Here is a 13639-nt window from a genome sequence, read left to right as displayed (position 1 = left end):
AATTTTGATGAACAGAACAAGTCAAAAAGGAGGACAACAAGAAAAAAAGAGCAGAATGGCGTAGCTATGATGTCAGAAAGATTTTGGCTTACCAGATCAAGAGGGCAAGCACTGCCCAATTTTGATGAACCGAATAAATCAAAAAGGAGAATAACAAGAAAAGAAGGGCACAATGGCGTGATTATGGTGTCAGATCCTTGAAAAATATGCAGCTTGTGATATTAAAATCCATTGTTGTATGAACATCAACCAAGGACTTCAATTAGTTTTCTTTTTTTTTTTCTGAGTAGGATGTTGATATGCAAGAAAAGTAGCAGTCTAACAAATTAGCTGATTAAAATTTTAATTTTAAAGATATACAGCATGGAGATTAAAACGTATAATCGAATATGACTTTTCTATTCAATTTCACCCCCTTCAGAATAATGCAAAACTTTTCACTCCCCATAGCTTCCAGAATCATGACTGGACATAAGCATCCTTGTTGTTTTGGAGTTCAGAATTCAACTAATCTGCTTATGTTCTCTACAGCTTTCAACAACTAACCATTAGCTTTTCCTTAGGCAAATTGTTACATGCAAGTTCGGTCACTGGCTTGTCCATGCATCATTCAAATTCCTATCTCAAATCAAAAGGCTCCTAATTTTTCAGTCAACAATGATAGGTAGCTCCGGCAGCTTCACGGAAACTTTTTGTCCGTTCAAACTGCTACATTAGACGTAAATAAGAAGTGCCTATACTATTTATATTCAGCCCACATATGATAAACCTTTTTTTTTATTTTGACAATTATTAAATCTGAAACTCTTTTCGTGTACTCCCCATAGTGTTTCGTTAACCACCAGACTCGCGTGAAGCATAGTCTATCCAACACATGGAGACAGGAACCAACAAATACCACATCCCTGTGGAACCTCAAAGTAATAATTTCACAAACAAGTAAAGAAAGAGTGATTATGCATCCAAGAAACTTATGAACACAATGTTATGAAAGCAATAAGTTTTTGACAAGGAAACCTGATAGTAATTTAGTATGATCAAGATAATTACAAAGCTAAGGCACATAAAAAATATCAAAGAATCTGCATGTTACTAAAATTTCTTGCAGGCAGTAAAAGAGTATATTTCAATGATTTACCTCATTCGGAGAAGTTACTTATTCCTATCTGGCCTGATCTCATCAACATTCTTTTCCTACAAATCATGCAAAAGAGAAAAAAACATGACGAGACTTCCAATTTCATGAACAATAAATCGATTTTAATCAATTTATAGACTTGACAAACCATTGCTGGGGATGGATCCTTCCGGATTTTCCGAGTTGGGCTCCTCATTGTGACAAGCTCCTCTGCAGATGTTGGGTGAATTCAGACGGTGGAATCAAAATCTGTCTTAGTTAGTCCAGCTTTTACAGCAATAGCAATCCCCTGAAGCATATAAAAATCAAGCCTGGTAAGCTAAAAGCTAGGCAATATTAAGGGGATGCAATTAAAACAAATAAAAGAAACATGTGGACTCCTAACACTTTGTTCGTGCTTGCACATACAATAAGCTTCATAAAGACCCGTTCATTTTGGCTCGTCGGATAAGAAGGCAAGCACTGCCAAATTTTGATGAACCAAACAAGTAAAAAAGGACAACAAGAAAAGAAGAGCAGAATGGCATAGCTATGTTGTCAGAAAGATTTTGGCTCGCCGAATCAAAGAGGGCAAGCACTGCCCAATTTTGAAGAACCGGAATCGCAGGTTCAATGCATTAAACTCAAGGTTCCAAGAACATTACATAACTTAGTGATCTGAGGTTATCAAGAACAGAGAAGTAACAAGGCAGACGAGACGGCATTGCGAGATCCACACAACAAATGCAAGAGCCGAAGAACAGAACATCTTTCTTGTGGAGATCAAAAAGTCAAGAACGCGTGGCATGTAGAACTCCTCGAGAAACACACAAGGAATAAAGAAAGAAAGAAGATGACTATCTTGTGAGAAGTATCTCAAGAAATCTAGGTTCGTATTCAGTAAATTTAGGGAACAGATCCATACCGGGCGCTGGCGCTCGGGGTCCCAATGTTGCAAGCAACAGCGGCGGCGTCGATTCGTCGCCATCCATTTCCGCCTCCCCCTCAACTTCTTCTTCTTCTTTGTCATCTTTCCTTGCTCCGACGACGCCGAACACCAGACCTGCCGGCAATCGAGCAAGACCTTGTCAATAATCCTTTCAACATTCGAAGATCAAGGTTCAAACCACACTCATCGATGCAGATCCAGAAAGCCAAGGTAAATAGAAGGAAACAAGAGAACGGATCAACGATTTCTTGACATGGGATTAGAATTTAGCGGGGGGGTACCTGCAACAACGGAGGCGATCGCAGGCGTTCTTGATGGTTTGGAACTGGGTGATGTGGTTCGCCTTCGCCTTCGCCATGAACGGACGTCTTCAGAGCTCTCGTTTTGGCTACGGAATGGTCGGGAAACCACAGAGGGATTAGAATTTATAGAGGGGGGAGGGGTGGGGGGGGGGGGGGGGCAGCACCTGCAACAACGGAGGCGATCGCAGGCGTTCTTGATGGTTTGGAACCGGGCGATGTGGGTCTCCTTCGCCATAAACCAACGCCTTCAGAGCTCTCGTTTCGGCCAAATACATCGGGAGAAGGCTTAAGATTATTACTTTTGGAGGCGGTGGACGGCTCCCCTCTTCTCAGTCTCTATTCATCTTTGCCTCTTTGTAAAATAATAATAATAATAATAATAATAATAATAAAAAAAAATTATTACATGCATGTTAAAAAAATATAATTTATTACCCATTTTCTCTTATACATACACATAGATATGAGATGCTCTGTTTTCTACTTGGTTGCGAAACAACATCGAGTTGCACATTATTACCCATGTTAAAAAAAACGTAGGGTTCGCCGTTCGGAGAATATCATACAAAGTTTGAAGCCAAAAGATCATCTAGTTGCACATCAAACTCGGCTCATCAGCCAGATAAAATAAGTGTGGAAACAACAACTATTACTTTACACCAACTAATTTGAACTCGTTATATCAGCAAAGATCACGTACTCCACGTAGGTAAGCCACAAACTTGTCCCGGTTGCAAATTAATTAAACCACCTCGCTGAACACCAAAGAGACAAAGCCTTGAACCATCACAAAATTGGTTTCACCAATCAGAGCCTTCAGGCCATAAATGCTGCAGGTAGGTAGATGAATCCAACCGTATAAATTATACACTTCTTTGGTAACGCATCATAGGAGTAAATTTCCCATTCTCATCATCGAATTTAGCTCTTGGGCCAGGAAGATTTGCATCTCCATGACTTGGTGTAGTCTGCAAAATTTGTTGCAGATTTCCGCTTGGATCACAAATACCAAGTTTGACGATGAATGTGGCAGTGCAACCTTTCCCTATGCCTTCACTTTCAAGCCACATCTGTCCTTCCATGAGGTTCACAAACCTGATTGTGCCAGTGGAAAATGTCAATAAAAGCTAATCAGGATGAATAATCAATTAGCCAAACAAGATAGAATCCATGTAGATGAGTTTTTCCTTTTCTATTTTTGTTGTGGTAGAATTAGATAAGCCCTCTTTCATAGATATCAATCACCAATCCAGAAGAAATCTACAGCAACAAGTTTATGCATAACAGTAATTTCGGAGAAAAAATTTGCAAGGTATGCATCATATTACACTTTCAGGTGACATTAACAGTGTTTTAAGGCAGTACCTCCTACAAATAGCAAGGCCGAGCCCACTGCCATTGGAGGCTTTGTTTGCACTGTTGCGGGAGTGTGCAAACTTAGTAAAGATGTGTGGTAAATCTTGAGGACTGATTCCACATCCACTATCCTTGATCTGCAACATTTAAGAAGACAATTATAGGTAATTGGTTCACTTTAACATGGACAGGAAGTAACATGGTCATTAAATTAATAAGTTTCTGCATTGGTTTTAGATTAATTGATCTATGCAGCAGCGGTGGATATACATAGTCATATCAAATGAGAAGCCTGTTCATTTGGTAAGTGATATCTTGTTGTCTTAAGGCAACAGATTCCATAGTCAATGGAATTGTCAGAATAATAGATTATAGAATGGCTACTAAAAACAACTAGTCAATTTTTCAATGACAACAGACCTGTACACGCAAATCGAAATGCCGATCACTGGTAACTGGAGAGAATTCAGGAGCCCGAGGGTCTCTTGATGAATCTGATCTGGCAACAGATGCTGTGATTGATATATGGCCCTCCTTCGTAAACTTGACAGCATTGCCAGCAACATTTAGTATTGTTTGCATAAGCCGTTTTTCATCACCAACGGCACATAAGGGCAAGTCGGGCGCCAATGTCACAGACACAGAGAGCTTCTTTACAGCAGCTATCGGTTTTATCAAATTTATGACCTGCAATTTAATGTGTTTTATCAACTAATCAATATTAACTATGACACAAAAACAAAATTAAATACGACCCATGTATTGACCTCTCTGAAAACGGCATGAAGGTTGAAATTTGCAATCTCCAACTCAAAGCTCCCATCTTCCAGCTTAGAAAGATCCAAAACATCATTGATAAGTGCTGCCAGCAGATTGCTACTTTTTAACACAGTTTCTATCATCAGTCGTTGTTCAGGAGTTAGCTCAGTTTCCAGAAGCAGGGATGATAGAGCTATAACTGCATGCATTGGAGTCCGCATTTCATGGTTCATGACAGCTAGAAAATCATTGCGAGCACGGATAGCCATCTCGGCCTCCCGACGAGCGGAATCTAGAGCAACATTTTGCTCCATAAGTAAGTCACGTGCCCGCATTGACTCTTCTAAAATGGCAGCATGCGAAAGTGCAACTGCTACCTGAATGACATCAAATCCGAAAAGAAAATTAACTCAGTGCAATTGAACTGTATGGAAACTTGAACAACACAAGATATACATTATTAATCAGAACCCACAAGATCACTTTCCAAAAATGGTGTTAACCCAACCAAAAGATTATTTATAGACATCACATTAGCTCCAATGATTTAAATGGGCGCTCGGTCGCTCGCCTACACGCTCAGGCGAGGCGAGGCAAGACCCGACCACCTCAACAGTGAACCAGGCGACGCACTTCAATGAGGCGCCGCCTGGGAGCTTGCCCGAAACTGGGTGCTAGGCGCCTCGGGCGAGCGCCTCGTTCAAATAGTTGAATCGAACCAGATTTTTAAGTCTGGATCGATCTCAAGCGATCCCCTTTCTTACCTACAAAAGCCACCCCCAACACTCACGCGCGACCCCGAGCGATCAACCCTAGCAAGTGCTCCTACCTTCGCTGCAGGAGCAACAGACTGAGGCGTCCTTTGTCGCCGATAGAAAGGTCTGACAGGCTTAGCCTTCGTCCGTAGCTTCCTTCTGCCGTCGCAGGCAGATACTTCTACCATCAAGGAAGAGGACCACAACTTCCTCCACGATTAACATACACTTCAAAAGCTTCCTCTGTCCATGACGTCACCGTCCGCAGCTTCCGTTGGTGTCACTGATGCCGTTGCTACTGTCCGTAGCTTCCACGCTGTCGCAGCTATCGTCCGCAGCTTCCTCCGCTACCGCGACTGTCATCCGCAACTTCCTCCGTCACCGTTGCCTTCCCCTTCCCCACTATCAACCATTGGTGACATTTTTCTTTTATTTTTTTCTCCATTTGCTACTGTTAACAATTTTTTTCCCCTCTTAACTACTGTTAATAGTAAATAATATACTGTTAACAGTAGATTGTTAAATCTCTAATTTTTATTGTTTTAAAATTATATATTAGGTTTTAGAATTAATGACAAGTGTACAAAGCAGTTTAATTCTAATATAGGTCTTCATAAACATGTTTGGCATATTTTTATTTAGTTGTATATTATTTTAATTATAATATTCGAGAGTGCCTCGTTTCACTCGGGCAAGCGTTGCGGGACTTTGGTGCCTAACGTTTTATAAATCACTGATTAGCTCACAAGATAAGTGCACATAACACCATTTAGTATCAAGCAAATCTATATCTCATGTCCGAATCTTATTACATGGTCAAATAAGAAATGTTTAGAATGACATATTTCACTAGTTCATTCTTAATTTCAAAACTTTAGATGATTGACCGATGTTCTTCAGATCACAATGCTCCCTCTTCATGGTTCACCTTATACAAGCCAGGTTATAAAACCTGAAGCATTCAATGGTCAGCTAAGGTCACCCGTAATGTTTATGTAATAAAATATCACCATAGGTGCATTGAAGGTGAACACAAGTATGGGATGACTATTTCTATTCATCCAATGATCCATTTTATTAATGAGTAAAAATTAATTACATAAGAGATTAAAGAAATGTTTCATGGCCTCATTCCATGAACAATAAAAAAGCAAAAAGAAAAACATGCAGGCCACACATTTGGACCCCTGAGCTTCTGCAATATGTTGAGCTGTCAAGGAACACTTCAACACCTAGTTATTAGTGCTACAGCCATAGATCTAGCACTAGTGTGTGTGTGTGTGTATAGATACAGAAAAATGAGGTAAGCATAGGTAATCTCTAGTAAAGTCAAGAACTAATCAGCTCTATGAAAAATCTGAAACCTCAACCTAACAAGGACTGGAATGCTGCGAATCATATGACTCCAACAAGCACTTGGTAAGAGCTCTATATTCAACTCATTTTCTGAAGCTAAAAGAAAACCATAATATCAATTATTCAAACTATGTGTCATTGTGAGAGACACTAAATAAGGTATTCTTGTGTGAACACATAACAATTATACCACTTCTATAAGGATTTCTAAGAAAAGTACCCTCAAATTAACCTTGATGTTGACTGTTAATGGCGATTCTTTAAACTGAAACCACTACAAGAGTGCCACAACGAGAGAAAAAAGAAACAAGAAATCATTTCAGCACATTTTATTTACATTAAAGAACCATGAAATAACAGCCTCGACAACAAAATACAGCCATGGAAGAATGGAATACTATGTATGTCTAACAATCTTATAGAATATATGTTATCACATAGTAAAATCATAGCTTCAGTGATCATGAAAATGGATCAAAAAATTCAATGAGTCCTTGATTTTCTTTCCTTCAGAACTAAATGAATGGAATGGTAAGTCCACTAGCTTGTTTCTTTAAACATTAACAACTTTACCAATGATCATTAGAAACTTATAGTTCAACATTAGAACTTGGAGTGACACAGCCAACAAGTCATACTTCATATTGTCCAGTGTCGGGATAAATTGTGATGCACTATTTATTGCCAACTTAGCATAACAAACATAATAGCTAAATTTTGTCTTTCATAAAGGAAACTTAAGCTATCTGTGTTTAACACTTATTTATATCTTCAAGGCCAAAACAAATAGAACTGGTCTTCAATATCAAGTACGTTGTTAAGATCTTTTATAAAGTGTCATAGAATTACCATCATCCACTGATGCACAGCGAAAGCCCAATAAATTACAAACAATGCGTTGGCAGCTTTAAATATCAATAACCAGCAGATATCAAGTTCTTAATAGGTAACCATTATAGGTCTGACCTCAGTGCATATATTATGATCACTGAAACAAGTGGCATAGTAATTTACTCAACAGTATATTTCTGGTACTACCATACATAAACAAACAATGATGGTGATTGACATGAATATAAAATAGAACTAGCAAAATTTCATAGCATACTTGCACTCATACTAGTAGAGAATCAAAACATGTTCACGCTCATACTAACTAGAGAATCTTAGCAATGCAATGCGGAAAATAGAATCACCACATCTCTGAAACATCACCCAAGTTCATTCAAAAATTAAGAAAATTTAAAAGGATGCCCAAATTATTTGTATAAACCTACCAAATCAAATATGAGATCCAGAACAGGACTTCAATGCTAGAGACTGGTAGTTACCTGATCAGCGACCACCTCAACAAGCTCCAGTTCATGTATGTGCCATTTTCTTGCACTGTCTGAAGGGAGCATTAGAACCATAATGGCATAGCTTTTGGCAGAAAGCTCAGGCCAATCATTTATTTGGAAATTTGAAAGATGTAATAGTGGAACTCGGACAGCAACAACTTCCGGTGGCACATATCTTCCAGTTTGAGGCCGAATCCTTGCTAATGGACACGTATGTGGGATTCTTACAGCACGGTTACTACTGAAGACTTGATTGACTACAGGAAGGTTGATGGACACAACAGATCCGAGGGGCATTTGGTGGTGCAAAGTATGTGAGAGCTGGAGATTAAGACCACTCCTTGATGGCATCCAAAGTGCACATTCTGCCAAATCCAGAGTCCTCCCTAGTTCAACCAGGGTTGTCTTTAATATTGTGTGCCTGTCAAGTGTACTTCTGATTTCATGCGTAAGCATCCTGACATGTCGCCCTGTTTCTTCTTGCGTACGTATAATACCCATCTCCCTATCAAGTTCCTCTGCCTTATTCTTCAGAAACAACTCCCTTGTCTTAACACTTAACAAGTCAGGAATTATGTGAACAAGCATCAAAGCTGTAGCACATGATACAACAGCAGTTGAGATTTTCGCAACAGTCATCACCAATGCAACTGTTCGTGAGTGCATGGTGAATGTCCAGAGATTTATCATATGTGTTGCTCCACAAAGAACAATGAAGGCACCGAATTGTATCAACACCCATCTGTATGGGAAGAATGAAGACTTCTTCACGAAGTAAATGAGCTCGAGAGGAATGGAGAAATAGGCAAGGGCTATAAAGAAGTCTGATATATATTGATACTTCACTAGAAGTTCATCAGCAGGCCATTGCGGCTCGATGCAGTCACAACCCTCCATCTCGAAGCAACTACAGAGGCCAGAATAACAGTACTACATTCTGAAACAGCAAACAAGGTCACTTGCTACTTGGTTTGATCAGAACAGAGCTTAGCTTCTTTTTTCCAAGTGCAAGGCAGCAACTTCCGCAGTTAAATTAAAAGCTAATGAAGAACAAGCAAAATCATGACTCCGAAGGCCAGGCAAACAAATAGGTGTAAGAAAATATGAAATTCACTATCGATAAGCACAAAAAAGGTATCTTTAACTCCTACACCACGCAAACCGCAAGCTGCTTACTAAACCACGAAAGATCAAAAATTAGATTTCTTCTTGTTCTTTATGAAGAGCCCGTCATTAGCCACTTACAATGTCTATTGGAAACAGAAGATTCTACTGATATGGAAAGGGGAGATGACAGAGACACTAAATGAAGCACAGGCCTCAACTTACATGAGACAGCGCACTATTCTAGTCCCAGATTTCAATTTTCACACACCGGAAATTAGCAGAAAAAAACAGTGAAAGCAAATGAAGATCACGGGGGAAACCCTAATACAGGATCAACGAGAGCCGCTTCCAGTGCCAAATCAGTCGCAGGGAATGATAAAATCGAACACGAAAGAACGCCGAAAAGACGTAAAGACTGTGATCTCAGAGTGGAAAAGCAAAGGAAGCAAGAAAAAAAAGAAGGCAATTGATACCTGAAGCAGAGTCGGACAGCTTCTAGGTTTCGATCAGAATCGTTCCCGAGAAGTCAATAGAAAGAGAGAGAAGCAACTAGGAACCGTCGTAACTCGCGCGAAGGAGGAGAGAGATCGAGAGGGGAGGAAGCTTTCTTTGTTTTACCTCTTCTGCACCTTTGCTTCTTCCCTTCGCAGCAGCGGTGGTTATATTTTGTGGTTCACGGTCTGAAAGCAAGACATGAATCGCCGCTATTTTAAGGAGATGGAGAATGGGAGCTCCCGCACGGTCGAACATGTACCGCCGAATGATAAACCACCGTTGGATTTTAAAGAACACGAATCTTGAGCAGATAATCCAGCGGTGGAAAGGCCCTGCCTCGGAGTGTCAACTGCTGTGGAGCTCACCGCAGTCCACAGGGGAACGCGAGAATTTCCGAGAAGGAAGATATGAAAAGAATAGAAAGGAAGGAATATGTAGAGCGATGCTCAGCTGTGATGACATGGGCAGGATCCAGGATGACCCGTTACCCCACACCCACCCACCCAGCAAAGCAAAGTGAGCCATCCCCCCTCTTCCGTAAAAACTCCCGGCGCCCACCCCCCTTCCCCCCTCCCCGGGGTTTCCCTGTTCCCTGTCGTCAGATAATCTCGCGAGTTCGTCGCACTTGCGACGACTGTGCTGACGCAGGACGGGCTTCCTGGCGCGCATCTCGCGCGACAACGTTTTCCTGCATCGCCGAGGGCGGCGGAGCCGGCATGGTGCCACCTCCGGTCGTTGTCTTCTCCACCAATGAGGGCCGTCGAGCTTGGAACTTCAGCTCGTATTCGACGGTTGTCGGAGTTAAAAGGACTACGCGGAACTAAAATCCAAATTAGATTTTAACCTTTGATTTCCGTGACTTGGATCATGTTCGACTCATAAGCAATTAATCAACAACATAAAATGTATTTATGTAAAATTATTTATATGATTGAACAGGGGATTCCCGGCGGTCAGAAAGTCAAGAGCAGGTGGCCGGGGCTGGGTTCAGTGTACCGTTGACCAGCTAATGGAGTTTTGGGTCAAGACCGGAAGACAAGGATGTGGGCTAGACGAAGAGTCCGGATGCATGTAACGGAGTCCGCATCCTCCCAAAAACCTTTTGTCTCGTCCATGACAAAGGTCATCTGTGGGGGCTCACACCGCTGGTGACGTTATGTCCGCCCAGCGAGCGAGCCCCACAGGTCGTTGACAGAGAACTCGATAGGATGGAAATTGGGAAAGTGTTTTAAAAGGGAATTTTGGGACCCTTCGACAAACTCATCCATTCAGCCAACTCAGCATGCATGCAAGTGCACGTGTGGAAATAATTCAAATAATAAATGTATTTATCTTAGTTTATTATTTTATTAAAAATATATACCTATATAGAACAAGAAAATGATTACTGCTAGATGATAAAATTAACTTCTTTAAAATCATGATATGAACAATGATTGACGCTTTCCAAAACTGTCACCTCAACCACGGTTAGATATCTTCAATAACTAAAATCATCATTTTGGAATAATTGAATTACCTCACTATCATTAAGACTATGATTGTACTATCTCACTGTTATCAAGGTAGCGATTATGCTACCTCAACAAAGGTTATTACTTGGGAGGTAATTGAGCCACTCGTTATTACCTCAACAAGTAGTCATGTCACCACATATGTCAAGTTAGCTAGTAATTGCATTCGCTCAAGCAATCACTCTAACAATTAACAATAAGTAGTCTCTCGTATTTTCTCTCTTTTGTATCTCATATTTCATTACACTTTGAAATTTTATTGACTTAAGCATTGAAAGGACCTAAGTCAGACATTATCAATCTCGATCTTCTTTAGTATCTCAAGCGACATCTCAAGAGTGGCAACCACTTCATCGACCATCTAGATCTCCATCGACCACTTGGATTTCCATCAACAGAGCCATCTTAACTACTCAATATTTTAGGGCAGATCATCTTGCTTCTATCTCCGGTCCAAACCTAGTCAAGTTGCACTCCTAGTATCGCATCAAATGATCGACTTCGAGATTATTAAATTTGGCATCAGAAGGAGGGCTAATATGGTGCAAAACAACGATCTTACCGAAAAGCTCTAAGAATGTCTTGAGGAGGAACCACCTATCAATAATTTTCTCACCTTAATGGGTTTGGGATTAGCCCAACCAACGTTTTCCTCTATTATCATTTTAAGACCTCAACAAACTACTCCTATATCAGCAACTTTTCTAGCACTCAAGCTTTCCCTCACAAATGGGTAATCCTCCACTCATAGTAATGTCAATGGAAGCCTTCTCGAGGCTATTCCAACAAGTCCATACTCTCTTAACGATTATATAATCCATCATCCCATTCATTCCATAGCTTCTACTGTTTATATTTGTCCATAATCAAATAGTACTACAACCATTTATATAAAAGTAAGAGACTCCACAATCCTATAACTAGATATAGATTCAATCATAGTTGAATATCTCCAATCAATATTGTTACTTGCTAATCTGGTCACCTCACCATGCCCTCTAAATGAAGTCGATGGTTTAGATAGATTCGGGTATAAGATTTTAACATATGAAACTAACGCCACTTTGCATCTACAACTCCAAGAGATGAACTAATATTATAAAATGTGTTTGGGGTTTTAACTCGCAAAGGAAGGGGATATAATAAATCTATATGGTCATTCTCCCATCATTGACTAAACCTAATAAGAGCTAATTCCCGAAGGGTTTCAACTATTTATCTTAGAGATATTTGATGGCAACATCGATCCTAAGCAACACATTGTGACGTTTCAAGCATAAATGATCATTTATGCTAATTGGATAACCTAATGTGTCAGTTATTCCCAACCACATTTTGGAGAGTAGCTTAAGAATGATTCTCTCGTCTCACTTATGCATCTATATACACATTCAGCCAGTCTGCACAATAATTTAGGTTATGTTTTATTTATGACCAAAGCAAATCATGACCACTCATGGTAATCCACTAAGGCTAGGAGGAATATTTGGCTACTTATATCTTAAGATTTGTTGTTAAGATAAGTTAGGTAACTAATACGCACCCATCAATCATTGTTTAAACCTTCATACGAGGCCTATAATCCTCTTGGTTCGATTCATATGGTCAATCACCGAAAAAACCGTAGTCACCTTTTCTAATATATTATAAGTGAACCAATACATAATTGTTAAAGCTCTTAACTCATGCAGAAAGAAGGATAAAAGGTGAAAACACCAAGAGATAAAGAAACATCACAACTCAGTAATTGTTTAAGCCTGCTAGGGAAGGATGTGATCATCGTTAATAAGGTGAGATAAAAGCAAGTATATAGATTTTACAAAGACCATCAGTTTGATACTAAGAAGTGCATGACACAAAGAATGAATTTAGGAACTTATAAGGTAAGAGTATCTTAAAAAGTTTTACCCCTAGCTTTATTGTTATATGTTACTTGTTACATGTCAAAGGGTTTATTGACTGAATTTTCTCTTTAAGATAAAATACATTATTGTTTAATTTATATCTTATAAGGCTACTTAGCTTTGTTTCCAATGTCTCTAGCTTCCTTCCACTAGGGTGATGTCTTCAGTAAAGTTTCAAGATTGTCATTGATGTCTTTTGCCACCATCCTCACTTCTTCGACTCAATCAGTGTGGGAGCAAGGAGAAGTGAGACTCAAGGGTAAAAATTGGTAGGTGATTCATCATATTAGACTCATTTATCAGCAAACAGAAGTAACCCAAGTGTTCAATGCATCCTTTGTAGGCATAAATATCTAATGTATCTGATGTATCTTTCATAGGCATAAGCATATCAAGCACTTAATGCATCTTTTGTAGACATAAGTATCTAAAGCATCTGATATGCCCATCGTTGGCGGAAGTATATAAAGCACTCGATGTGCTCTTCACGGGTAAAAATATTTGAAGCACCATATGCATCCTTCGTATACATAAGAATATAAAGTACTTGATGCACCCTTCACAAGCAAAAACATCCTAAGCGCTTGATGCACCAATTATAGGGAGAAGCATCTCAAGCGGTAGATGCATTCTTCATGAACATAAGCATCTCAAACATTTGATACATTCTTTATAGGCAAAAGCA

The 13639-nt window shown here is 39.7% G+C and overlaps 2 protein-coding genes across 3 annotated transcripts; both read right to left on the bottom strand.

Moving 5' to 3' along the window:
* Positions 1 to 1285: 1285 nt before the first annotated feature.
* Positions 1286 to 2672, bottom strand: LOC135666291 (uncharacterized). The gene is made up of 4 exons (XM_065177865.1): positions 2533 to 2672; positions 2348 to 2454; positions 2043 to 2180; positions 1286 to 1427 (listed from the first exon to the last, which is right to left on the bottom strand). Exons 1-4 carry the CDS (start codon positions 2601 to 2603, stop codon positions 1393 to 1395), a joined length of 351 nt encoding a protein of 116 aa, XP_065033937.1. The 5' UTR covers positions 2604 to 2672; the 3' UTR covers positions 1286 to 1392.
* Positions 2673 to 2874: 202 nt separating this feature from the next.
* On the bottom strand, positions 2875 to 9909 carry LOC135666292 (probable ethylene response sensor 1). 2 transcript variants are annotated; one of them, XM_065177867.1, is made up of 6 exons: positions 9660 to 9909; positions 7926 to 8871; positions 4492 to 4860; positions 4145 to 4411; positions 3734 to 3861; positions 2875 to 3463 (listed from the first exon to the last, which is right to left on the bottom strand). In XM_065177867.1, exons 2-6 carry the CDS (start codon positions 8829 to 8831, stop codon positions 3232 to 3234), a joined length of 1902 nt encoding a protein of 633 aa, XP_065033939.1. In that variant the 5' UTR covers positions 8832 to 8871; positions 9660 to 9909; the 3' UTR covers positions 2875 to 3231. The 2 variants fall into 2 exon arrangements, with proteins under 2 accessions (XP_065033939.1, XP_065033938.1); XM_065177866.1 differs by having other exon boundaries at positions 9515 to 9908.
* Between the last annotated feature and the right edge of the window lie 3730 nt (positions 9910 to 13639).

The sequence above is a fragment of the Musa acuminata genome, unplaced genomic scaffold (genome assembly GCF_036884655.1).
Source record: "Musa acuminata AAA Group cultivar baxijiao unplaced genomic scaffold, Cavendish_Baxijiao_AAA HiC_scaffold_1078, whole genome shotgun sequence".
NCBI classification, from domain to species: Eukaryota; Viridiplantae; Streptophyta; class Magnoliopsida; order Zingiberales; family Musaceae; genus Musa; species Musa acuminata.
The sequence above is the reverse complement of the archived record's forward strand: the minus strand, read 5'-3'. Positions and strand labels throughout refer to the sequence as shown.

Excerpts from the sequence above, each read along its gene's own strand:
- LOC135666291 (XM_065177865.1), bottom strand. The coding sequence starts at position 2,603 with ATGGCGAAGGAGACCCACATCGCCCGGTTCCAAACCATCAAGAACGCC. Across the intron at positions 2,455-2,532 it reads GATCGCCTCCGTTGTTGCAG|CCAAAACGAGAGCTCTGAAG; the intron begins GTGCTGCCCCCC and ends ACCATTCCGTAG. Across the intron at positions 1,428-2,042 it reads ACCCCGAGCGCCAGCGCCCG|GGGATTGCTATTGCTGTAAA; the intron begins GTATGGATCTGT and ends TATATGCTTCAG.
- LOC135666292 (XM_065177867.1), bottom strand. The coding sequence starts at position 8,831 with ATGGAGGGTTGTGACTGCATCGAGCCGCAATGGCCTGCTGATGAACTT. Across the intron at positions 4,412-4,491 it reads TTCATGCCGTTTTCAGAGAG|GTCATAAATTTGATAAAACC; the intron begins GTCAATACATGG and ends ATTAAATTGCAG. Across the intron at positions 3,862-4,144 it reads ATTTCGATTTGCGTGTACAG|ATCAAGGATAGTGGATGTGG; the intron begins GTCTGTTGTCAT and ends TAAATGTTGCAG.